This window comes from Hyla sarda, chromosome 3, assembly GCF_029499605.1.
Source record: "Hyla sarda isolate aHylSar1 chromosome 3, aHylSar1.hap1, whole genome shotgun sequence".
Classification (NCBI taxonomy): domain Eukaryota; kingdom Metazoa; phylum Chordata; class Amphibia; order Anura; family Hylidae; genus Hyla; species Hyla sarda.
This window is the reverse complement of record NC_079191.1, coordinates 9,125,975-9,153,177: the sequence shown is the minus strand read 5'-3', so window position 1 is coordinate 9,153,177 and position 27,203 is coordinate 9,125,975. Positions and strand designations below refer to the sequence as shown.

General features: G+C 46.9%; 1 protein-coding gene across 2 annotated transcripts in view; it reads right to left on the bottom strand.

Moving 5' to 3' along the window:
• LOC130361132 (amine sulfotransferase-like) overlaps positions 1-27,203 on the bottom strand; it is a 74,195-nt gene that overhangs the window by 29,323 nt on the left and 17,669 nt on the right. For both annotated transcript variants that reach the window (XM_056563744.1, XM_056563745.1), the window contains one exon: positions 5,134-5,342. In XM_056563744.1, the coding sequence (XP_056419719.1) occupies positions 5,134-5,342 (209 nt within the window). The remainder of the gene's footprint in view (positions 1-5,133; positions 5,343-27,203) is intronic.

The window sequence follows — 27,203 nt, the reverse complement described above, 5'->3', positions numbered from 1 at the left end:
ATATACGACATTTTAATTAGCAGTTCAGGGTGTGGGGTGTTCAGGCTAACTAAACCCCTTGTTACGTTCCAAGAGGGGTGTAGTTTCCAAAATAAGGTCACACGTGGTTATTTATTTTTTGCATTTATGTCAGAACCACTGTAAAATTGTGCATGCTGGGAGTTGTACTTTTGCAACAGCTGGAGGCACCACTGGTTGGAATATGTAGTTATGCAACAGCTGGAGGTGCGCAACTACAACTCCCAGCATGCCAATAAAACAGTTTGCTGTTTGTGCTTGCTGGAAGTTGTAGTTTTGCAAGATCTGAAGGCTGGCTCCCTGGTGCAGAATACGGAAGCCAGTGAGTTGCCTAGCAACATCTGGAGGGCTACAGTTTGGAGACCACTATACAGTGGTCTCTAAACTTTAGCCCTCCAGATGTTGCAAAACTACAGATTCCAGCATGCCCAGACAGCAAACTGCTGTGTGGGCATGCTGGGAGTTGTAGTTTTGCAAGATCTAGAGGGCCACAGTTTAGAGACCACTGTATAGTGGTCTCCAAACTGTAGCCCTCCAGATGTTGGTAGGCAACTCACCGGCTTCCTTAGTCTGCGCCAGGGAGCCAGCCGCACGTCATCACCACCCGCTGCCACCTCCACCGCCGATGCTAAGTTACCCTCCAGCGCCGGTCACAGGACAGTTCCCCTGTTCTGCCCGGACTACTGTTAACTTTAACTCCCCCGCCCTCGATCTGCTATTGGTCGGTCGCTTCTGACCGACCAATAGCAGCAATAGAAGGGGGTGGCACCCCTGCCGTCTCTTTCTGGGTCTCCGGGGACCCGTATGACCTGGAATCGCCGCAGATCGCCGGTCTTAATTGACTGACGATTTGCGGCGATCGCTAACATGGGGGGGACTTGGGACCCCCCCCAGGGGTTTGCAGGGGGTGCTTGCTGAATGAATTCAGCCGGCATCCCAGTCCGGTCCCGGCCTGGTGAGGTACGCCTTAAGTGGTCCTTAAGTACCCGGGACCTGTACACCCCTGGTCCCTAAGTGGTTAAGTGTTATTGTTGGCGAAAGCTTGGGATCTAGTGATCACCAATCAGTGTGGTTTAATATAAGAACAGTGAAGGAGTCATACCACACAAAAACAAAAGTTTTACATTTTAGAAAAACAGACTTTTCAAAAATGAGATTAGTCATGAATGAGTCTCTATCAGACTGGAACAAATTACATGGAGTTCAGGAGAAATGGGACTACTTAAAAGACGCTTTATTGAAGGCAACAGAAAATTGCACTAGACTTGTCAGTAAAAGCAGAAAAAAAAGAGACCACAAAAACGAAAAACTAGCATTTAGTAATTATAAAACAACCCAGAGAAATGAAGACAGGGAAATCTACAAGACTAGGCAGAAAGAGGCCAAGCAAGTTATAAGAACTTCTAAAGCACAGGCAGAAGAAAAACTAGCTCAGTCTGTGAAAAAAGGGGATAAGACATTCTTGAGATATATAAATGAAAAAAGGAAATTACAGCAAGGAATAATTAATTAAAAACAAAGGAAGGAAGGTATGTAGAAGAGAATAAGGGGCGAGCCGACTGCCTTTATGAATATTTCTGTTCAGTTTTTACAGAAGAAAAAGAAGGAAAAGAACCTCAATTAGAGAGAAAAACAAAGGAATCGTTTGATGCATGTGTCTTTACAGAGGAAGAGGTTCTACATTTGCTTTCTAAAGTGAAGACAAATAAATCACAGGGGCCTGATGGGATACACCCAAAATTATTGAAAGAGTTTAGTGGTGAGCTAGCAAAACCGTTAACAGATTTATTTAACCAATCACTGGTAACAGGAGTCGTCCCGGAAGATTGGAAATTAGCAAATGTCGTGCCCATTCACAAGAAAGGTACCGTATATACTTGAGTATAAGCCGACCCGAGTATAAGCCGAGACCCCTAGTTTCAACCCAAAATCCCAGGAAAAGTTATTGCCTCGAGTATAAGCCTAGGGTGGGAAATACATCATCCCCCCCTGTCATCATCCAGACCCGTCATTAACATCCTCATCATCATCACCTGTCATCATCCCACACATCCCCCCTTCATCATCCCCTTGTCATCATCCCCACCCCCTTCATCATCCCCTTGTCATCATCCCCACCCCCCTTCATCATCCCCTTGTAATCATCCCACACCCCCCCTTCATCATCCCCTTGTCATCATCCCCACCCCCCTTCATCATCCCACACCCCCCCTTCATCATCCTCTTGTCATCATCCCACACCCCCCTTCATCATCCTCTTGTCATCATCCGCCCTCAGTGGTCTTCAACCTGCGGACCTCCAGAGGTTTCAAAACTACAACTCCCAGCAAGCCCGGGCAGCCATCGGCTGTCCGGGCTTGCTGGGAGTTGTAGTTTTGAAACCTCCGGAGGTCTGCAGGTTGAAGACCACTGCGGCCTTCGACATCATCCAACCCCCCCTTAGTTCTGTACAGTACTCACCTCCGCTCGGCGCTGGTCCGGTGCTGCAGGACTGTCCGGAGAGGAGGTGGTCCGGTGGGATAGTGGTTCCGGGCTGCTATCTTCACCGGGGCTTCTGGGCCTCTTCTCCGCGCTTTGGGCCCAGAATAGAGGCGTTGCCTTAACAATGACGCAGAAGTACGTTGGCAATGAACGTACCTCTGCGTCGTTGTCAAGGCAACGTGACTATTCTGGGGCCGGGCCCGAAGCGCTTAGAAGAGGCCTCCCCGATGAAGATAGCAGCCCGGAACCACTATCCCACCGGACCACCTTCTCTCCGGACAGTCCTGCAGCACCGGACCAGCGCTGAGCGGAGGCGAGTACTGTACAGAACTAAAGGGGGTGAGAGGGAGCTGGATGATGTCGAAGGCCGCAGTGGTCTTCAACCTGCGGACCTCCGGAGGTTTCAAAACTACAACTCCCAGCAAGCCCGGACAGCCGATGGCTGCCCGGGCTTGCTGGGAGTTGTAGCTTTGAAACCTCTGGAGGTCCGCAGGTTAAAGACCACTGCGGGTGGAGAGTTCACTCGAGTATAAGCCGAGGGGGGTGTTTTCAGCACGAAAAATCGTGCTGAAAAACTCGGCTTATACTCGAGTATATACGGTAGTAGGGAGGAATCAAGCAACTATAGGCCAGTAAGTCTGACATCAATAGTGGGGAAATTAATGGAAACCCTACTAAAGGATAGGATTGTGGAACATCTAAAATCCCATGGATTGCAAGAGGAAAAACAACATGGGTTTACTTCAGGGTGATCATGTCAAACAAATCTTATTGATTGTTTTGACTGGGTGACTAAAATAATAGATGGCGGAGGGGCAGTAGACATTGCATATCTAGATTTTAGTAAGGCTTTTGACACTGTCCCACATAGAAGACTTATCAATAAACTACAGTCATTGAGCTTGAACTCCAATATTGTTGAGTAGATTAGGCAGTTGCAACAGACAACAGAGGGTTGTAGTCAATGGAGAATATTCAGAGCAAGGTCTAGATACCAGTGGGGACCTCAGGGATCTGTACTGGGACCAATATTGTTTAATATCTTCATTAGTGATATTACAGAAGGTATCGATGGTAAGGTATGTCTTCTTGCTGATAACACAAAGATATGTAACAGGGTTGATGTTTCTGGAGGGATCCACCAAATGGAAAAGGATTGAGGCAAACTAGAAGAATGGTCAGAACTCTGGCAACTGAAATTTAATGTGGATAAGTGCAAGATAATGCACCTGGGGAGCGTAAAAACCCTCAGGCAGAATATAGATTATTTGACACAGTCCTGACCTCAGTATCTGAGGAGAGGGATTTAGGAGGAATTATTTCAGAAGACTTAAAGGTAGTAAGACAATGTAATAGAGCAGCAGGAAACACTAGCAGAATGCTTGGATGTATAGGGAGAGGTATAAGCAGTAGAAAAAGAGAAGTGCTCATGGATGTATAGGGAGAGGTATAAGCAGTAGACAGAGAGAAGTGCTCATGCCACTGTACAGAACACTGGTGAGACCTCATTTGGAGTATTGTGCGAAGTATTGGAGGCCGTATCTCCAGAGGGATATAGATACTCTAGAAAGAGTTCAGAGAAGATGCTAAACTAGTACATGGATTGCAGGATAAAACTTACCAGGAAAGGTTAAAGGACCTTAACATGTATAGAAGAAAGAAGAGACAGAGGAGATATGAAAGAGACTTTTAAATACATAAAGGGAATCAACACGGTAAAGGAGCAGAGCATATTTAAAAGAAGAAAAACTACCACAAGAGGACATAGTTATAAATTAGAGGGGCAAAGGTTTCTGCAGTAATATCGGGAAGTATTACTTTACTGAGAGAGTAGTGGATGCATGAAATAGCCTTCCTGCAGAAGTGGTCGCTGCAAATACAGTAAAGGAGTTTAAACATGCATGGAATAAGCGTAAGGCTATCCTTCATATAAGATAGGGCCAGGGACTATTCATAGTATTCAGATTATTGGGCAGACTAGATGGGCCAAATGGTTCTTATCTGCCGACACATTCTATGTTTCTCATTTTTATTTTTAATGTTTTTTTTTCCACTCTTGATCAAATCACAAAGGTTTTCCATGGGGTTCAGGTCTGGAGATTGTGCTGACTCTGACAGGGTCTTGATCTTGTGATCCTCCATCCAAACCTTGATAGACCTGGCTGTGTGGCATGGGGCATTGTCCTGATGGAAAAACTAGTTCTTCCAGGATAACCTTGTACTTAGGAGCCAGGGCCTCACAATCTCCCTTTGGTCTTTGCCGAAACAGCACGTTTCGACCACCGCATGATACGGCAGCCGACACTCCCCCTCCGGCTCTCCCATGTATTGAGGGGGCATGTCGGCCACCACATTATCCGGTGGTCGGACACGCTCCCTTGTTGCTGTCTGCCGGGGGCCCCGTATGGAAGATTTTGAGGGGCCCCAGCGGTCGGACCCCCTGCAACCTGAAACTTATGGATAGGGGATCTGTTTCCATATCCCAGAGTACTCCTTTAATATGAGCTGATAGATTCACTTTCATGTTAAACAATAGAAATATATTTCTATTTCTGTTCATCAAAAACTTATGAAAGACCAATATTTTACTCATTAATACAAGAAACACTGTGAGACAATACTTATGTAACTTACCTTCCCCATCCTATACTTCAGATCTCTCGGCATCAGATAATAAGGCAGGTGAGATGAGAAGAGACGAGGAGATGGGCGGCTTTTATAGTCCATGTTCATAACATTGTACTCGATCCAGGGAACGCGATCTATATTCTCCACCTGTTCTGTTCCGTTTCGGTGGCCTTCATTAAATATCAGGCTTAGAATTTGTTGTGTCCAAACTGTACCTGGAGAAAAGTTTGTAACTTTTATTATTTATGGTTATTCAATAGGGACTGGTCAGTGTCCTGCGTCTCTAACACCCATTCCCAAGGAACACACAATGTGCATGAAAAATAATACTCAAACAAAGCTGCAAACAAAGAAGAAAAAAATGCGTTCACGGGTCAAAAAATTTACTTTATTGATTACAAAAAATGCATAAAAAGCACACACATTGTGTGCAATGGAATACAGTTACAATGAAGATGGCCCCAATGGGCCAGAACTAAAAGCGGTGGCTTAGAATAAATAATACAGATATATTGCATAACAAAGTGCAAGGGAAGGCATGTTAAAGTCTATCCCTACAACCTGGGACACAGCCCATATGAGAAGGTGCATCTAGTGACAATAATTATATACTCCATACACATATATTTATAAACAATAATGCATATAAAACTACAGAGTATACCTGGGAAGCCACACGCTGAACCCGATGTTTCGCTTACTGCTTCATCCGGGCCCCGGATTGGGACCATCTTCATTGTAATTGTATTCAATTATACACAATGTGTGTGTGCTTTTTATGCATTTTTTTGTAATCAATAAATTTTATTTTTTGATCTGTGAACGCATTTTGTTCTTCTTTGTTTGAAAAATAATACTGCAGCGCCTGCTATGAGCAGCCGACACTCTCCATCATTGGGGTGAATCTTCCAGCCTCTCTACATATATATATATATATATATATATATATATATATATATATATGGTGACCCAGTACAGAATCACGTGTTCTTCTGTACTCCTGCCCATCCTGTGTGGCAGATGTTGCTTCAATGTCCGTCATGGTTCCCCTCTTCTCAGAACTCTCTATAATGCACAACATAATGTATTGTCATTAGAGATGAGTGAATCGAAGCAGACGAACCCGAATTTGTTACGAATTTAAGGATTTATTAGATTCGCAACAAATGAGCATATCGCCGCGATTCTATTGCGCGTATCGCTTCTTTAAACTCCATTTTACAGCGTTCAAGGCTCCAGGACACCTAAAATGGTGGATCCACGTGTAATTACATGGGGCAGGGGATGCTGGGAAGGCAAAAATGTGAGGCGGGAAGCGAGGTAGGCGTGATAACCCTGAATCACATGCGGGATGTAGCCTATCAGCATTCATTGACCCCTGTGATGTCACAGCCCTATATAATTGGCTGCTCATTTCATGCCATATACACTGCAGAGATAGGACGGACTGCTTGTCTGTGTGTTACACAGAGACGCTGAATTGATTATGCCACAGCGTTCCACTGCCAACTGCTAGTCACATCAGCATTGTGGACAGAGAGAAGTGCAGTGCTTTGCGTGTTGTCCCTGAGAAGGATTTTTACGCCATTAACCTCCCAGTCACTTTATTCATCATTTTATCAGAGGTACAGATAGCTTTTCGTTGCCTCATACATATCAACAAGCTGCCTGAACTTCATGAACCTTATCACAGGAGGCAGGAAAGATTTTTCAGCGCAATTCTGTGTATTTTTTCCACAACAAATCATCTGCTGCTTATACTAGTCTGTAGATGGTATAATAACCAGCAGTTCACACCATTCTTAACACTCTGTGACAGAGTGCAATTTAGGGTTTAATCCCCCCTTTTTTGTGGTGCTGCACTGTTATGAGGAGAGTGACAGGGGAGGTGGTGTTGCAAGGGTTCAGGGTCCTGAAGCAGACACTGTTGAGGAACCTGAGGAGGACATCAGTGACGTGCTGCAGAAGGGGCTTCCTCATCATCTGGAGAAGAGGGTTGCAGGTTGCCCTTGAGGCAGCAACTGAGCCAGCAAGGCGGTAGCATGGTTGGCAGTCAGCATGGTGGCAGAAGTGGAAATTCTGGAGCCAAACGTGTCCGGGGGAGACCGCCTGCTTCGCGGCAGCCTACCTTTCCGGGAGGTAGTGGAACAGGGGTTCCTGGAGACGGCGCCAGTAGCAGTCAATTAGTGCGGACTGTAGGTGCAAAATCGTCGGTGTGGCAGTTTTTCATCAAGCATCCGGAGAAGGTTCACGTAGCCACATGCAAGATATGTCAGCAGAAGGTGAAGTGTGGCCAGGGTCCCAATGTTGGCACCACGGCCCTGCGTCAACATATGCTTCGCCACCATAAAGCGGCCTGGGAGAACCGTGGCTCCGATGTAGTGGTCCAGTCTGCTGCATCACCCAGTGGCCATCCGCTCCCTCCTTCAGTCAGTCAAGGCTCCACCACCTCAGCCGAAGGGAGCTGTGTGTCATACCCTCCTTCTGTCGCTCCAGATGCTCCTGCTCCTCCTACTTTTAGTCAGTCATTCCACCAACAATCCATCCGCTAAGCCATGTCCAAGAGACAACAGTATGCGCCCACTCATCCAACGGCGCAGAAGTTGAATGTGCTCCTGTCTAAGTTGCTGGTGCTGCAGTCCCTCCCTTTTCAAGTGGTGGATAGTGATGTCGCAAACATAAGATTTTCTGTTCGTGAACGGCGAACGCGAATTTCCGCAAAAGTTTGCAAACCGACGAACCAGGCAAACCGCCATAGACTTCAATAGGCAGGCGAATTTTAAAACCCACAGGGACTCTTTCTGGCCACAATACTGATGAAAAGTTGTTTCAAGGGGACTAACACCTGGACTGGGGCATGCCAGAGGGGGATCCATGGCAAAACTCCATGGAAAATTACATATTTGATGCAGAGTCTGGTTTTAATCCATAAAGGGCATAAATCACCTAACATTCCTAAATTGTTTGGAATAACGTGCTTTAAAACATCAGGTATCAATCAGGTAGTGTAGGTCTCCAGGGCAACCCCCACTCCTTCAGCTGCTGGGACGGTGTGGCTTGCTCTCGTGTTGAGGAAGTGTCCTGGCTGCAGATCTTGCTGGAGCCTGAGTGGTGCTGACAGTTGATCCTGCTGCTGCTCTATTAACCACCTCTGTGCTGGCCTGTGCTGAGACTTCAGCTCAACATCTCCACAGCGGAGGAGAGTGTCTCCCCAGGTTACGTGGTCAGCCTGGATATCTATAAGGCATTTGATTCCGTTGTGTGGCACTATATTTGGTGCCTGATAGGGATCCTCCGCTTCAGACCTTTTTTTCGTAAATGACCCCCCCCATTGCCATAGTTTGCAGGACCATCACCCGGACTGTGTTTCTCTTCATCTGGGGCAAAATGGGCAGAGTTAAACGGACTGTTATTTACAAGGAACCCAGCAAGGGTGGGAAGGGAGACCCCGATGTCCCCACTCCGTTGCAGGCTTCTTTTGCATGTGTCAGCGTGCAGAGGACTTTGGTCGAAAAGAAAGGCTCCGCGGGCAGGTCCATGTTCCACCTGTTTCTCCTGCCCCACTGGAAGAGGATCGGCTGGGACAAGTGGGACACTCCTTGGTACTATGGGGATGTCGTCCGGTTCATAGGGGAACACCATCTGGAAGTACTCAAGCCCAATTTGTGGAAGCCTAAGACTGTTTACAAGCTCATCAGAGCTAAGGACTTGCTGGAGCCAGTTCCAGGGCTCCCTTAAGCCACGGCAGAGATTGTTTGAGACAATGTAGCCTGTACAAGGCTAATCAATGGACACAAGGACTTGTTGTGGATGGCATTCAGGGGGACTATCTCTGAGGTCATTCATGCATGTCCGTGGCCTGTGCAAAACCAGGTACTACCCCAGGTTCCCCTATGTGGAGGAAACATCTATGCACATTTTTTTTATCAGTGCCCCTTTGCGCAGGGCCTATTGAAGGCCCTGGTACCTGAACTTAGAGACTCGGTGCCGAGGAACTACCTATCGTACCATTCAGTGCTTTATGGACTTTTTCCTGGGGTTCACGACGTGGATGCCATCCAGGAGGCCTGGCGCTTTATGAACTGTTTTAAGGACGCTATGTGGCTGGCCAGGAATCGCCTCATCTACAACAGGGAGGACATGTCCGTCCAGAACATCGCAAGGTTAACTCCTTCTAGTGTGATTTTGGTGGTTCATGTTGGGGTGAATGACCTTTGTCATTCCCGGGTTCCGGACCTTATAATTCTCATGAAGGCTGAGAGATGTGGAGAGAATCTTGGTTTTCTTTTACATAACTGGTACATGTGTGGTCGGAGATTGTTCCGAGGGTTTCGTGGCGGGGGCCTACAATGCCAAAGCCTTTGAGCAATCTCGCCGGCTGGTGTACTCGTGAATGCCAAGGTTTGTGCGCTTGAAAGGTGGTGAGGTTGTTCGCAACCGGGAGCTCGAAGGGGACAACAGGCGTTTTATTATCCTGGACGGGGTCCCCCTGAACGATATTGGCCTGGACATATTTTTGTCTGGCCTTCAGGATGGCCTAGAACAGGCACTTTTCCTGCTTAGTGGCGGTTGGAGCACCGTGTAGGTGTACACGGGCTCCTCGGTAGCCTGGTAAGAGAGGAGTTGGAGGAAAAGGTACCGAGGGCACATATGCCCGCCAGGAGTCTGGCGGTCACCATACCGCCTTGGTAAGAGTTTCTGGTTTATGTTGAGGTAAAAGCTGATGTTAAATGTTAACTGCCGTGCAGTTTTATATGGTTATGTTGTTTACATAAAATAAATTTGAGCTGTGACCACTACCCAGTCCAGTTAAAATGGAGAATTGAGTCTGTCGTTTTTTGGGGGAAAGGGGGAGAGGGCTCTTGGTATATAAGGGGAAGTGTGTTCTATGCAGTGAAATGTACACTACTGTTACACCAGATATGAGTTGCCCTGGTGTGACACTGTGCACTGGCAGGTACTGAAATGCACACGTGTGAAGGAAACTGACTGCTATTATATTACAGTAAAAAATATTTTTTATTTTTATTTTAAATGCAAGCTATTGTGACACCAGATAGGAGTGGTGTGTTAAGTAGTTCTATTCTTACCAGTTGAATCCCTGTTACGTCCCCTATCAGGGGACGTGTATATGGCATCGATTTTAGGAACTGGGAGAGGGAAAAAGATGCTTGATCGGACCTCCTACTTCAAATTTGGGGCACTGCACGTGCAATTTAATGTGCCACCAGATAGGAATAGTACTACTTAACACACCACTCCTATCAGTTTAATCTTTATGTGCCTTTTTTTTTTTGGTTTGATTTTTGAAGCCACAGTGCAGCACCAGAGGCCTGAAAAATTTTGGTATTGTTGCCCTAAAAAATTGCAGCTTGAACCCTAGTTGGTGGCGGATAAGTCACGCAAGTCATCCGGCATTCAGAGGTAAAATACAGCAGCGTGTGGACCATTTTTAGCCCAAGGCAGCTCATCTCAACAGGCCATTTTTAGTCGAATGTATCGTCCACTGTCAGTCCCTTCGGGATCCATCCCTCATTCATCTTAATAAAGGTGAGGTAATCTAGACTTTTTTGACCTAGGCGACTTCTCTTCTCATTGACAATACCTCCTGCTGCACTGAAGGTCCTTTCTGACAGGACACTTGAAGCAGGGCAGCCCAAAAGTTCTATTGCAAATTGGGATAGCTCTGGAAACCGGTCAAGCCTGCAAACCCAGTAGTCAAGGGGTTCATCGCTCCTCAGAGTGTCGATATCTGCAGTTATGGCGAGGTAGTCTGCAACCTGTCGGTCGAGTCGTTCTCTGAGGGTGGACCCCGAAGGATTGTGGCGATGCTTAGGACTTAAAAAGCTCTGCATGTCCTCCATCAACAACACATCTGTAAAGTGTCCTGTCCTTGCCGGCATGATCATGGGAGGAGGATTACTTTCACCTCTTCCCCTGTTAGATTCCCGTTGTGCTGTGACATGACCCTTATACACAGTGTAAAGCATACTTTTTAATTTATTTTGTACCTGCTGCATCCTTTCCGCCCTGCTGTAATTCGGTAAAATTTCAGGAACTTTCTGCTTATACCTGGGGTCTAGTAACGTGGACACCCAGTACAGATCGTTTTCCTTCAGCCTTTTTATACGAGGGTCCCTCAACATTCACAACAGCATGAAAGACCCCATTTGCACAAGGTTGGATGCCGAGCTACTCATGTCCCGTTCCTCATCCTCAGTGATCTCACGGAAGGTATGTTCTTCACCCCAGCCACGTACAACACCACAGGTACCAGATAGGTGACAACGAGCACCCTGGCATGCCTGTTGTGGTTGGTCTTCCTCCCCCTCAAACCACATTCCTCTTCTGACTCCTCTTCCTCACAATCCTCTTCCAGTGTTGCCGCAGGTCCAGCAAGCGATGCTGAAAAGGCTGTTTCTGGTGGTGATGGTGACCACAACTCTTCCACTTCCTGTTCACGCTCATCTACGGCCTGATCCAGCACTCTTCGCAGGGCACGCTCCAGGAAGAAAACAAATGGTATGATGTCGCTGATGGTGCCTTCGGTGTGACTGACTAGGTTTGTCACCTCCTCAAAAGGACGCACGAGCCTACAGGCATTGCGCATGAACGTCCAGTAATGTGGCAAAAAAAATTCACAGCTCCACAGAGGCTGTCCTAGTACCCCGGTTGTACAAATATTCGGTAACTGCTTTTTCTTGTTGGAGCAGGCGGTGTTGAATTCCAACGTGTCGGGCTGTCGCAAATCAAGCGCCTCACTGGCATGTTGTTTCACCGCTGGATATCTGAAAAGTGTGCCATGGCCATGTAGGAACGCCTGAAATGGCCAAACACCTTCCTGGCCTGCTTCAGGACGTCCTGTAAGGCTGGGTTCTTATGCACAAAGTGTTGTACAATCAGATTACACACATGTGCCATGCAAGGCACGTGTCAACTTGCCCAAATTCAATGCCGCCAACAAATTTGCCAATCTCCAGTTGGTGCGGAGTCAGCCACTGATCCACCTGTGCGTTTAGGGCAGATAGGAGTGCTGGTGTGGTGTGACTCTCTGCTTTCAGGCAAGTCAAACCCAAGATGGTGTGACTCTGCCGTATCCGGGATGTGGAATAGCACCTGGGGAGCTGTGGGGGTGCCGTTGATGTGGAGCAAGACGCAGAAGAGGACTCAGCCGAGTAGTTTATGGAAGAGGATGGAGTAGGAGGAGTAGAGGAGGTGGCAGAAGGCCTGCCTGCAAGTCGTGGCGGTGTCACCAACTCCTCTGCAGAGCCACGCATTCCATGCTTGTCAGCAGGTTTACCCAATGCGCAGTGTAGGTGATATACCTGCCCTGACCATGCTTTGCAGACTAGGTATCAGTGGTCAGATGGACCCTTGCCCCAACACTGTGTGCCAGACATGCCATTACTTTCTTTTGCACAATCGAGTACAGGTTGGGGATTGCCTTTTTTGCAAAGAAATTTCGGCCGGGTACCTTCCACTGCGGTGTCCCAATAGCTACAAATTTTTTGAACGCCTCAGACTCCACCAGCTTGTATGGTAAAAGCTGGCGGGCTAAGAGTTCAGACAAGCCAGCTGTCAGACGCCGGGCCGGGTGAGTTTGTGACATTGGCTTCTTACGCTCAAACATGTCCTTGACAGACACCTGACTGTGGGCAGATGAGCAGGAACTGCTCAAGGCGAGAGACGGAGTGGCGAATGGTTGAGAGGGGGCAAGGAGGACAGCAGTGGTTGATGTGGCTGAAGATGCTGGACCAGGAGGAGGATGGCGGCTTTGAGTTTCTGTGCTGCTTGTACTCATGTGTTGATCCCATTGCATATACCCAAACTTGGGACAACCTGATGATATGTTGTGCAACAGAAATTATGGACCTACTCATCCAAAAACGAGCCGGGCTCTGCAACAACCTTAGCCACACCTTTGACAACATTGTAGAACAATTGGAATAATTGAGTCTACACCCGGATTTTTCCACAATAAACAAGCGAGTTAACCAGAAACTGAAAAGCTTTGAAAAAGAAGTGGTCGAGACAAAATCTCAGAAACTTAAAAGGGATAGGACGGATTATGCTACAAAATGCCTACACCCCTCAGACAACAAGAAAATAGGAAACTCCAAAAGCACCAACCAACAGACCACAAAGAAGGCCATCGATAAACCCACTAGCCCTCCCACCCGCCGACCATCATCTACAGGTCCCACAGCAGCACATCACCCCATACCTCATGGGAAAAATACGACGAGGACCCCATACCAGTAGGACTTTTGTTAACTACAAAATATCCTTGAATCCACAAACTACACCCAAGAGGACCTACAACAAGGATCCAATAATCATTCCAGGCCTATCCATTCCCAGTACACAAGAACCTATGACTCCCACACCTTCTTCCTCCATACCACACCCAGATGTGACACCCAACATCCAAGGAACACTGGGCCCGATACCGCAGACCAGCCTCTGTTTCTCAACATACCCTGACACTCCTACCTGTGCCTGTATTCACAAAGACCTCTTTGATATATGCAACTCTCCCATTTGCTCCCATATACAAAAGGACTTCGTTGATTTATGCAACTCACCCTCTGACCCCTTCTGTCATGGAGAAACCACCGTTATCCCATCATCTACCATTGAGGATCTAGAAATATCATTGGACGAACTCCACAGTACACACGACTCACCATCAAGCAGCATCTCTCAGGTTTCTTTTTTAGAGTTCCCCACTCTGAAATACCGAGGTCCCTCACTACCAGAGGTTCCACACACACCCCGGATGAACTAAATCACCAAGTACTTTCTTCCTACTACAGCAGGCACACCCATCAACAAAACACCCTTAAAAAGAAAAGAAAGACCAGAGGATGCAGAGGAGGGAGAGGCATCCACAAACGCAACACAAGATCACATGAACCACAAGAAAAAGAACAAACAGAATCCATTAAAATCTTCAATCTGTCATCCAGTGGCGTTGCGACCCGGGTGCGGGGGGTGCGGCCCGCACCGGGTGACACCAATCTAATGGGGTGACACCAAGACGCTCCGCAGCACCCCAACCCCCCCCCCCCATCTGTGCCCGACCGGCCTCCCATCCGTCAGCACCCCCCCTCCCCCCCCCCCCCCTGCGCTGTGTGTGCGGTGCGCCCGTCCGTCATCACCCCCCCCCTCTTTCACCTTCACTCTGCGCCCGTCCGTCATCACCCCCCCCTCACCTTCACCAGCACTGTGCCCGTCCTCCGCTCCCACGTCTGCGCCGGCCTGACGTCACACCGCATGGCCGCGCAGGAGGACGTGAGTTACGTCACTCGCACGGCGCCCGGTGAGAAGGAGCACTGCGCTGGATGGGTGAGTGTGTATGTCTGTCTCTCTGTCTGTCTCTATCTATGCTTGTGTGAGACTGTGTGTGTGTGAGACTATGTGTGAGACTATGTGTGTGACTGTGTGTGTGACTGTATGTGTGTATGTGACTGTGTGTGTGTGTCTGTCTCTATCTATGCTTGTGTGACTGTGTGTGTGTGACACTGTGTGTGTGACTGTGTGTGTCTGTCTCTCTGACTGTGTGTGTGTGTGTGTGTGTGTGGGGGGGGGTGTATAACCAGCGATCTATTGTGGGGAGACTTTGACCCATTGTGGGGAACCTGCGGCCTAATGTGGGGAAACTACTACCAGATGTGCGGAGTCTATGCTACCTGTGGGGAGTCTATGCTACCTTATGTGGGGAGTCTATGCTACCTAATGTGGGGAAATTGCTACCTAATGTGGGGAATCTGTGCTACCTAATGTGGGGAAATTGCTACCTAATGTGGGGTAACTGGTACATCCCTAATGTGGGGTAACTGGTACATCCCTAATGTGGGGGAACTGGTACCAAATGTGGGGAATCTATGCTGCCTAATGTGGGGAAACTGCGACCGACCTAATGTGGGGGCACTGCTGCCTACCTAATGCTCCCCCCCCTGGCAGTAGCACCCTCATCATCCACCAGCAACACACCCCCCCCCCCCCCAGCAGCACCTCCATCAGCAGATCCTGATGGTGGATGATGGAGGTGCTCCTGCCAGGAGGATGATCCTGCGGATGGATGATGGGGGTGATACTGCCAGGGGGGATGGCCAGTAGCACCCTCATCATCCTCCAGCAACACCCCCCCCCCCAGTAGTAGCACCCCCATCATCCACTAGCAACACCACCAATACCCCCCTCCCGTGGTAATAGCATCAGCTAACGGATGTTGAGGGGTGTTACTGCGGTTGTGGTATTATATTCAGAGGGTGCACTGTATGCCAACGTTATATTCAGAGGGCGCAGTTTGTGGTAGTATTATATTCAGAGGGCGCAGTTTGTGGTAGTATTATTAGAGATGAGTGAACTTACAGTAAATTCGATTCATCACGAACTTCTCGACTTGGCAGTTGATGACTTTTCCTGCGTAAATTAGTTCAGCTCTCAGGTGCTCCGGTGGGCTGGAAAAGGTGGATTCAGTCCTAGGAAAGAGTCTCCTAGGACTGTATCCACCTTTTCCAGCCCACGGGAGCACCTGAAAGCTGAACCAATTTATGCAGGAAAAGTCATCAACTGCTGAGCAGAGAAGTTTGTGATGAGTTGAATTTACTGTAAGTTCGCTCATCTCTAAGTATTATATTCAGAGGGTACAGTATGTGGCGGTATTATATTCAGGGGTACAGTATGTGGCAGATTTATATTCAGAGGGTACAGTATGTGGCAGATTTATATTCAGAGGGTACAGTATGTGGCAGATTTATATTCAGAGGGTACAGTATGTGGCGGTATTATATTCAGGGGTACAGTATGTGGCAGATTTATATTCAGAGGGTACAGTATGTGGCAGATTTATATTCAGAGGGTACAGTATGTGGCAGATTTATATTCAGAGGGTACAGTATGTGGCAGATTTATATTCAGAGGGCGCAGTTTGTGGTAGTATTATATTCAGAGGGCGCAGTTTGTGGTAGTATTATATTCAGAGGGTACAGTATGTGGTAGTACTATATTCAGTGGGTATAGTATGTGGCAGATTTATATTCAGAGGGTACAGTATGTGTTGGTATTATATTCAGAATGTACAGTGTGTGGTTGGTAGTATTATATTCAGTGGGTATGGTGTATGGAAGGTTTATAATCAAAGAGTGTAGTGTATAGTAGTATTATATTTAGAGGATACAGTGTCTGTCAGGTTTATAATAATAATTGTTTTCATATAGAGGATGAGAATGCGCTGACATAGTGAGGAGACGTCTGGGCGTCACATTCTGCAGAGAGAAGTTTTAGCTGGAACAAGTCCTGGAGGTATGTACCATCTGAATTAGATAAGGGAAGACTATAGAGAAGACATCACCTGTAGTCACTGATATCATTGTGTATTCTCCTCACTATAGAGAAGACGTCACCTGTAATCACTGATATCATTGTGTATTCTCCTCACTATAGAGAAGACGTCACCTGTAATCACTGATATCATTGTGTATTCTCCTCACTATAGAGAAGACGTCACCTGTAATCACTGATATCATTGTGTATTCCCCTCACTATAGAGAAGACGTCACTGATATCATTGTACATTCTCCTCTCTATAGAGAAGACGTCACCTGTAATCACTGATATCATTGTAGATTCTCCTCACTATAGAGAAGACGTCACCTGTAATCACTGATATCATTGTACATTCTCCTCACTATAGAGAAGACATCACCTGTAATCACTGATATCATTTTGTATTCTCCTCACTATAGAGAAGACGTCACCTGTAGTCACTGATATCATTGTGTATTCTCCTCACAATAGAGAAGACGTCACCTGTAATCACTGATATCATTGTGTATTCTCCTCACAATAGAGAAGACGTCACCTGTAGTCACTGATATCATTGTGTATTCTCCTCACAATAGAGAAGACGTCACCTGTAGTCACTGATATCATTGTGTATTCTCCTCACAATAGAGAAGACGTCACCTGTAGTCACTGATATCATTGTGTATTCTCCTCACAATAGAGAAGACGTCACCTGTAGTCACTGATATCATTGTGTATTCTCCTCATTATAGAGAAGACGTCACCTGTAGTCACTGATATCATTGTACATTCTCCTCTCTATGTCCTATCAGAGCTGTAGTCACTTGTCAGTTCTACAGTTAGGTCAGTGAAACTACAACTCCCAGCATAACCTCACCACTGCTCAAAGGGGTACTCTACTGGAAAACATTTTTTTTAATCAGCTGGTGCTACAAAGTTAAACAGATTTGTAAATTACTTCTATTTAAAAATCTTAATCCTTCCAGTACTTATTAGCTGCTGTATAAGCGATTCACAGGAAGTTATTTTCTTTTTTAATTTCTTTTCTGTCTGACCACAGTGCTCTGTGCTGACACCTCTGGACAGTTCCTGACATGGACAGTTCCTGACATGGACAGAGGTGTCAGCAAATAGCACTGTGGTCAGACTGGAAAGAACTACACAACTTCCTGTGGAGCATACACCAGCTTATAAGTACTGTAAGTATTAAGATTTTAAATAGAAGTAATTTAAAAATCTGTTTAACTTTCTGGCACCAGTTGATATAAAAGTAAATGTTTTCCAGTGGAGTACCCCTTTAAGTAATTCTGGGAGCTGTATATTTCAATGGTGAAAACTTCTTTAACAGTTTCCCATTCTGTGGCAACTGGTATATCTGATTATTTATACTGGAATTTCTCACAATGCGCTACAACAGTGGTGTCTGTCACAACAGGCTAAAAACTTACTGGGGGGAGGGGGTACGTATGGGGGTGACACCATTTTCTACCGCACCGGGTGACACCAACTCTAGCAACGCCACTGCTGTCATCCCACCAACTAACGGAAGAAGGGTTAAAAAAGGGTCATCTTTCTGCCCCACGCAAAAATCAGACAATTTCAACCTGTTCCTGGACCTTAATACGTTTACTAGAAAGCTCACTCAGAAAAGGCATTTCGAATTAGAAAAACTAAAAAATAAAGGGACCACAGAAACCCCACCAGACACACTACCCTCAGACTACTTACACAAGGAAGTAAAACCAAAAAGCACTTTCTACCCCCATCCTCATAAAGGCCACCAACTCCAAGGTTTTAATACCGCGGTCATGGAAGAACAAAAAAAATAAATCTTACCTCAAAACCAGTGAGAAGAAAGCATTGAGATCACTCAAAGTAAATTTGAGCATTGTTATCAGGGGAGCAGATAAGGGTGGAGGGATTGTCATACAAGAACGGACCGACTCAGGGGGCATGGCTTGGCGCGCTGGAGGGAAGAAGGGATCCTACCCGGGATGAGAGCTCCTGCCCGGGCCGCGGAATTTTGGGCATTTATGTGGTGTTATGGGAGGCAGACATCGCCACAAAAAGAAGAAGAATCTTCCTAAAGCCCCAGGGGACCTTCCGCGCCTAATCTCAACCTTCTTAACCTCACAGAAGAAGAGCTCCGCGACCTCCACTGCTCCGAGACCCACGAGCGATGTAGTGCTCCGAGACCAGTAGTGCGCAGCAGCCTGTCAGCAGCGCGGCTCTCCTGCCGGAGAACGCCGCACACGCCAGCCGAACTCCGGACCGCCAGCAGCCAGTGTCGGTGAGCGGGGGAGCGGGGGAGCGGAGGGGAGGGGGAAGATGGCTGCCGCTGACCGCCAGGGTCCACAGATGGTGGGGGAGGCTGAGTCCCGCAACGAGCCCCCTCAGCAAAGGGAAATGGAGCCTACGCCACAGCACCTGGGCCTTCCTGCCTCTCCTGCTATAGAGAGGACATCACGGCTACAGCGCCATGTGGCATCTATACAGCCTGAGGTAGGCAGGGGAGATGACAGCCCCGCTCCACATAAACTCCCCCACCAGCTATTGGTATGGCAACCATTACTGTGACCCATCACAGCCCTGACCCTATGAAAAGAGACTATGCACAAGTAGCAATATCAGCCAGTCCTACCCCCTCTCCTGAGCCACAAGGGGATATTATCTGATCTCCCTCACAATCTCAGCTAGAGTTCCCCCTTATTGCTGTTACTGACCAGCAGACTGTGGTGTCCCCTGTCCCTGGCCCTCCAGCTAGGAATGTGCTTGACTGGGCCTCAGAGATGGACTGTAATGATTCCAGGTCTGACCAGGGCTCCTGTGACCAGCCTATTGGGGCGCAAGCCCACCTGCAAAGAAAAAAACAGTTTAAAACCCCGAGAAAATTGTCTGCCCATGTACCTGATAGACCCAATAGATCTTCCTCAGTCGAATCCCAAACCATGGAGACTGTTTCGCCTGCAGTGTCTGTGACCAGAGGGTCGGCTCCCATTACTGACTCCCAACTGCCATCTGCTCAATTAACCCCTGACTCTTCCCTACCCACCTCGGAAATGGTGATCAATACCTTGAGGGGTTACCCTGAATTGCAGGCTTTGCTTGCCTTATTACCAACCAAAACTGACATGCTCTCATTGGCGTCTGATTTACGATCTGCATGGAAAAAAGACTAACAGCCTGTCAAGGCAGACATCTCCCAACTGCAAGACCGAGTTCATGCTCTAGAGGACTTTCAGACTAATGTTGCCACATCAATCAAGGAATTACAGCATTCCACCAAACAATTATCTCTACAACATGCAGCCACCATTGACTATCTGGATGATATTGACAACCGGAACCGCAGAAACAACATAAGAATCAAGGGATTGCCAGAGTCTGTTTCTCCCCAAGAGCTGTCTAACACCCTCCAAAGGTTGTTTAACGAAGTGATTCAAAAGCCGCCCGACAATATCATCAAACTAGACAGAGCTCACCGTGCCCTAAAAGCTCAAAACCCCGACCCTAATAAGCCTTGCAATGTTATCTGTCGGGTCCATCACTATATGCAGAAAGACGAAATCATGAGGAGAGCGCGCACCATCAAAGACCTGACCTACAATGGTTCAAGTGTCCAACTATATCCTGATCTTTCCCTGCGCACACTATGACTGCGGGCTGTCCTGAAGCCTCTGCTTAAATTGCTGCAAAATGCGAAAATACTCTACCGATTGGGATATCCCTTTGCCTTAATTGCTAGACATGGATCCTCCACTGTGACTTTGAGGACACCGGCTGATCTGCACAACTTTCTGCAGACCTTCAAACTGCCACGAGTGACTCTCCCTGATTGGGACGCTCTCTTCAACTTCACCGCTCCGATGACCCTCTCTCGAGGGACTCCTTCCCCGTTCGGGACTGCAGCCCTGACACCGTTGGGACCCTGATCACGCCACCAGAAACGGAAAACCTGAATCTAAGTTCTTGGAGTCTCTGCCCTTGACCTCTCTGAGACCTACAGGGTGACCCAGTCAGTGAGCCTTGTGCTACTGGGTCACCTCCCGAACTTTCCGAGACTTATTGACTACACAGTTACCTTGACACAGTTATTTCACTGTTTACACTGTTACATCCACACCCCCTGAGTATTTTATTTACCATGTTTAGAGCTCCTAGCTACCATACTTGCTCTGTCCGTGTTCCCTATGGTTACCTCACTCATCACCAACCTCATTCTTCTGCCTCCCACACATACCGGCACATAGGGTCCTGTACCCGACATGATACATTTAGCCCATCCCTCACCCGCACTCACTCGAGCTTCTGGAGTGTGTGCCACCATTAGCCTCCAACCGGCCCTAGCCCATTGCTTGCCTTGTGACCTTACTTTGTCCCTAGTCTCCCGCCCCTTCTACAGTACCCCCACTAGGTTAGTAGACAGACTGGCTCTGCCTACTAAACAGGCCCTTATGGCCGCCGTCTTTAGCACCCTGGCTTACGTGTCTGTGCGTCAGCTCTTCCTATTTGTTCCTGCTTTCACCCACTTCTTTTTCTCTTTCAATCCTTTTAGGTCAGCTGTTTCTATGACAGTGCACTGTGACGAGGCGAGCGTCTGGAGGATCCATGAGCACCTGAGTGAGTTTTTTACCCCACCCCCTATTTACAATGTCAGCTGATATTAAAGTAGTTTCCCTGAACATACAGGGTTTCAACACCCCCGAAAAAAGGGCACAGACATTATATTCCCTCCACAAACAGTCCATAAAAATTCTTGCCCTGCAGGAAACACATTTTAAAGAAGGCCATGTTCCTACACTGAGCACCCACTATTTCTCTCAATGGCACCATAGTATTAATCCAGAACGAAGGGGGTGTCGATCGCGTTCCATAAGTCTCTCCCCGTCATTGTTACTTCCACGCAAACTGACCCTGGGGCAAGATTCCTCTTTGTCAACTGCACTATAGCTGACCAACATCTTACAGTAGCTTCTTTCTATGCTCCAAACCACTCGCAAATACCCTTCCTGATCAATACGCTTAACAAATTATCTACCTTCTCAATAGGACATATCCTTTTGTGCGGGGACCTAAATGTTCCTCTTTTCCCCTCTACTGATACCTCCACTGGCCACTCAACCATTTCCAATAGTAAATTGAGAGCCCTTCGTCAGAAAATACATAAATTACACTTAAGCAATGTTTGGAGATCACTCCATCCTCAGGAAAGGGACTACACGTTTTACTCCCACCCCCGCCAGTCCTACAGTAGGATAGATTACATATTCCTTCCCCACCACCTCCTACAGTTGATATTCGCTGACGCTGTCGGACCCCGCCCCAGTGTTCTGCACCTTCTCCCTTCCTTCACTGAGCAAGCCCCATGCCTCATGGAAGCTGAATGAGTCCTTGCTGTTGGATACCGTATGCCTACAGGACCTCCGTGATTCCATTGCCCGGTTTGAGCTGGATCACGCGGTGGATGACACGGTTTCCACCATTAAGTGGGACGCGCTTAAATGCGTACTATGGGGTGTTCTGATGAAGCATGGGGCTCGCCTGAAACGTGAGGCTGCTGCCAAATTTCAGTCACTGACACAGTCCCTCCACAGACTGGAGACACGCCACAAACAATCACAGGAGGATCAGACTTACAGAGAACTTATAAAAGTGAAACACGAACTGTTGGAGGTGATGAATGTGAGACACCGCTACTATAGACAGCTGACTGGAAAGACCTTCTATGCATGGAGCAACAAATCGGGTCGCCTCCTTGCAAATGCCCTTAAGGCCAATCGCTCCTCCACATATATACAGGCCATCCGTACTGATGCTGACTCAACTTCTTTCCTCACCCTTGATATTCTAGCCACGTTTCACATCTATTATTCTAACTTATACAATCTGCCCAAGCCCACGGCTCTGACGGCATCCTCCTCTACCTCACCCTCGCTCAAACAATACATTGATTCCACTGCACTGCCCCGACTCTCCCCAGAGACGATTCAGTCCCTTGAATCCCCATTTTCCCCTGAGGAACTGGAGGCATTGATAACTGCGTTGCCTTCTGGGAAGAGCCCTGGACCGGATGGCTATACAGCCAAATTCTACAAAACACTGAAGAAAGAATTGTCGACCCCTCTCTTAACAGCTTTTAATACAGTAGCTTCGGGTTCCCCCTTGCCCCCTTCCTTTTTGCAAGCTTATGTGACGGTCATACCTAAGGAAGGCAAAGACCCTCTCCTATGCCCTAGCTAAAGACCAATCTCTTTGATAAACCTAGATTTTAAACTGTTTGCCAAACTAATTGCAAATGGACTGTCTTTGCTGATGGGTTCCCTTGTCCACCCCCATCAAGTTAGCTTCATCCGTGGACGGGAGGCATGTGATAATACACTTAGAGCCTTCTTTTCCATACACTATGCACGTCGCCATGACATCCCGTTATTATTGCTCTCATTAGATGCCGAAAAGGCATTTGATCGGGTTGACTGGGAATTCCTGACAGCAACTTTGACACAAATTGGAATAGGAAGTACGATGTTAGAACGCATACTAGCTCTGTATACTAACCCGACAGCCCAACTCCGGATAAATGGCCAACTCTCTGCCCCCTTTAGTATTTGTAATGGCACAAGACAGGGATGCCCCCTCTCCCCCCTGCTCTATGTCCTTTACATGGAGCACTTACTTACTGATATTCGACAAAATCCCGATATTCGAGGACTGCAAACCCTGCTGTGCCATTGCAAATGCTCGGCGTTCGCCGACGACTTACTGCTTTTCATCTCTACACCTCATATGTCACTCCCCTCACTTATGACGACTCTACGTAGGTTCTCCTCCTATAGTAATTACAAGCTCAACACTGCTAAATGCGAAGCTTTAAATAACAACATCCCTCCCCGGGTCATTGCCGCGTTGAAAACAGCCTACCCCTTTAAATGGCAGCCACGCTCTATTACTTATCTTGGGGTCCAGGTCCCTTCAAAACTAGAAGACACATATAGCCTTAACTTCCCTCCATTGTTACAACTATTACGGTCAGATTTAGCCAGGTGGGAGCGAAGCGACTTATCGTGGCTTGGCAGGATCAACGTGTTCAAAATGAACGTACTCCCGCATTTGTTGTATCTCTTTTCTGGGATACCCATATTCCTGCCACGCTCCTTTTTTCGAAACTGGCTTTGTCTGGGCAGGGCGACACCCCCGCTTAGCTCGACATTCTGATTAGACGTAAGAAGGATGGTGGCCTAGCGTTGCCAGACTTCTCCTCCTATTACCTGGCAACTGTTCTTTCCAGGGTCCTCGACTGTATACACCATGGAGGGGAGAAACAGTGGGTAGCGCTCGAACGACTCTCTATGCCATTGGACATTAGGACACTTATGTGGTTGCCCAGACAGGACTTGCCTACAACGCTATCTACGGATGTCCCTCCGATAACAGTTTCTGTTTTCAGGGCATACAAGACCTATCTACTACATTCTAGGTTCTCATCCCCATATGGTCCACTCACACCCCTCTTTAATAACCCTGCCTTCCCTCCAGCGGTAATATCCCCCTCCTTTTTGTCCTTCCATAGAGATGAAGCACCCAGGTTCCGAGATCTTTTAGATCACTCGGACTTGAAGTCCCTACCGGACCTGATGAGAGACAAACCCATATCCTTTCTACACAACTTTCAATATGCACAACTTAGACACTTCTACAAGACTTATATCGGCCAACTCAACCTGCATGGGTGCCTTACGCCCTTTGAACAGTTATGTATCTCCCCCTTCCCGGTGGGCCGACCTGTCAGCACACTATATGCTCTGCTTTTGGATGCTTCCAAGACAGACACAATGTCCTTCTGTTCGGCATGGGAGCGTGAACTGCAATGCTCTATCTCGGACGAGGAGTGGAGAGGAGCTTTTGCGTGGTATCACAGGGCGTCCACGTCGTATAAAGCACACAAAACCAATTACAAAATTCGGACACGCTGGTACCGAGTCCCATCTTTGCTTGCTCAAATGTACCCTAACGTGTCCGACGTGTGTTGGCGATGTGGACTACCCGGTGGTACCATGTCTCATGTCTGGTTATACTGCGAGTCCCTCCGTCCTTTCTGGACACAGACACTAGATATAATATCCAGACGGACCTCTACTATGCTCTCCCTCTCCCCAAAATTGATCCTGTTATCTATTTTGCCAAACTCTGTCCCGAGATCTTCAACCCGACTACTACACATCCTCCTGTTAGCGGCTAGGACTGTAATCCCTAGATTGTGGAGGTCATCGACACCCCCTTCGGTATCATCCTGGCTCAGGGAGGTCTCATACATCCACAGAATGGAGGAATTAGTAGCGGACTCCAAAAAATAATCTGATAAATTCCGGTCTGTTTGGTGGCCCTGGATAGACTTTATATCCTCTACAGATTTTGAAACCCTCCACCTAACTGGGTGATTGCTTCAGCTGACTTCCCCCCTTTATCCAACCTATACCAGCTCACACAGCCAATCTCTGGGTGCCCGGTGAATCCGGATCTTGCCTCGTGTCACAAGGTAAATACGTTCCAGCGCCTACTGACCTGTTTCCATTCCTCTGTTTCCCTCTACTCTCTCTTTTCTTCTCTCTTCTTTTTCCCGGCTGCCTTAACCACTGTTCATTGCACCATACTTACACAGTTAAAGGTTACTATAGACCGTTGTTTTGAAAGTTTGACATATATGTTGTTGCCTCTGCCGAATGCCATATGAGCCCACTGACTTGGGAAATCAACCAACACTGTCCCCAAGAGTTGGCCCTCCGATCTAAGTATGCGTAGATTAGATACTGCGTGCTAGCGACAGTTCAGAAACTTTTAATGATAAGGTCGGTCTGCAATCAACATTGTGATTTGTATATGTGTTATTTCAACTATTGCTATGGTTTAGTACATTCTGACTACTACTGAATATGGTACCGCATTGATACCTTTTGCTATGTTATGTTACTCTTTACTTGAAAACTTTAATAAAAACATACTATGAAAAAAAAAAAGATCGGACCGACTATCAGCAAGAAGCTCTCCGAAACCTGTCCGATTCCTCAAACTACGATCTACTACCAAGTGACCCTTCTCCATCATACAGCAAAGAATATATGGAACTCATCAACTCAGCATACATGGAGGGGATCCTCAATAAGAAAGAGAAACAATTTATCACCAACACTTCACCACAAACAGCATTTTTCTACCACTTACCCAAAATTCACAAATGCATAATAAAACCACCAGAATTATATCTGGTATAGGATCCCTCACCAGCCAGTTATCACATTTCATAGATTTCTATCTCCAGGAGATTGTCATCATGCTCCATTCCTACTTGGAAGATTCTCTGAGCATTATCAAGGATCTCCTTGATCTCAAATGGGAACAAGACTACCTCTTCCTCACCCTGGACATAACCAGTCTGTATTCCAACATTGAACCCCATCTGTGTCTTAACACCACTGCCCACTATCTACGTGCTAAAAAAAATTCAAAGATGAACAGATTTCCTTTCTATTGAGAGGTCTGGAATTCATTCTCACACAATGCCTTTACCTATAATGACTCAGTCTACTATCAGACGAAAGGGACGGCTATTGGGACTCGAGTAGCCCCAAGCTATGCTAACTTATTTATGGGGGGGATTCGAAACAGAATTCATATTCAATTCTGCCTTGTTCACACCTCACTTCAAGTACTATAAAAGGTGCATTGATGATCTGTTCCTGATCTGGAAAGGGGACATCAATACAGTATGCCTATTTATCCACCATCTCAACAACAACTCATGGGGATTGGAATTTTCACCCACCATAGACTCCACATCAGTAGTCTTTTTGGACCTTCTCATCAGTCACAACCACTGGAAAGTCATAACCTCCACACATTTTAAAAAAGTGGATACTAATAGTTTCCTAGACTTTCAGAGTGCACACCATATAAAATTGCTAAGAAATATCCAATTTAGTCAGTACATAAGGATCTGAAGGAACTGCACTAGCAATGGGGACTACAAAAAACAATCAAAAACATTACAACAGATATTTGAACAAAAAAACTACCCATCCAGCATCCTCAAAAAAGCCTACACTGCCAATCTAGCTGTAGAACAAACCAGTCTACTGCCTACCAACTCACCTGTCGAAAAAATTTCCAATCCCACATATTCTTACAACTTTATCGCAACATACAATCAGGACCACCACTCCATCAGAAAAACTCTGGAAAGACATTGGGGACTATAGCTTTTGGATCCTGTCCTCAAAAAACTTATCCCCAAAAAACCCGGGCTGACTTTCAGAAGAGCCCAAAATATAAAAAACATTTTAGCCCCTAGCCGTTTGAGGAAAACAAGAACAGCAAAAACCTCCCCCAGGAGCTTACAAATGTGGAAAAAGAGGTTGCCTATGCTGCAACAGCATCACACATGGTAGAAAAAACCTTCACTTCCAACAATATAGCCATGGAGTTTACCATCAAAAGCAATATGCATTGTGGATAATCCTATGTTATTTATCTGATTGCGTGTCGGTGCGGCATCCACTATATTGGCAGGAAGAGATCGAACGGACATAGACACAATCGCACTGTCAGCTATTTGAAGCACAGTGTCTCTCGACACCTTTCAGAGGAACATAACAAGGACTTTTCATTCATTAGCATCACCCCAATTGAGCATATCCAGGAGGACCAGGATAACAGACAAGCCGCTCTAAACAAACGAGAAGCCTTCTGGATATAAAAAGGAAATGTTTGGT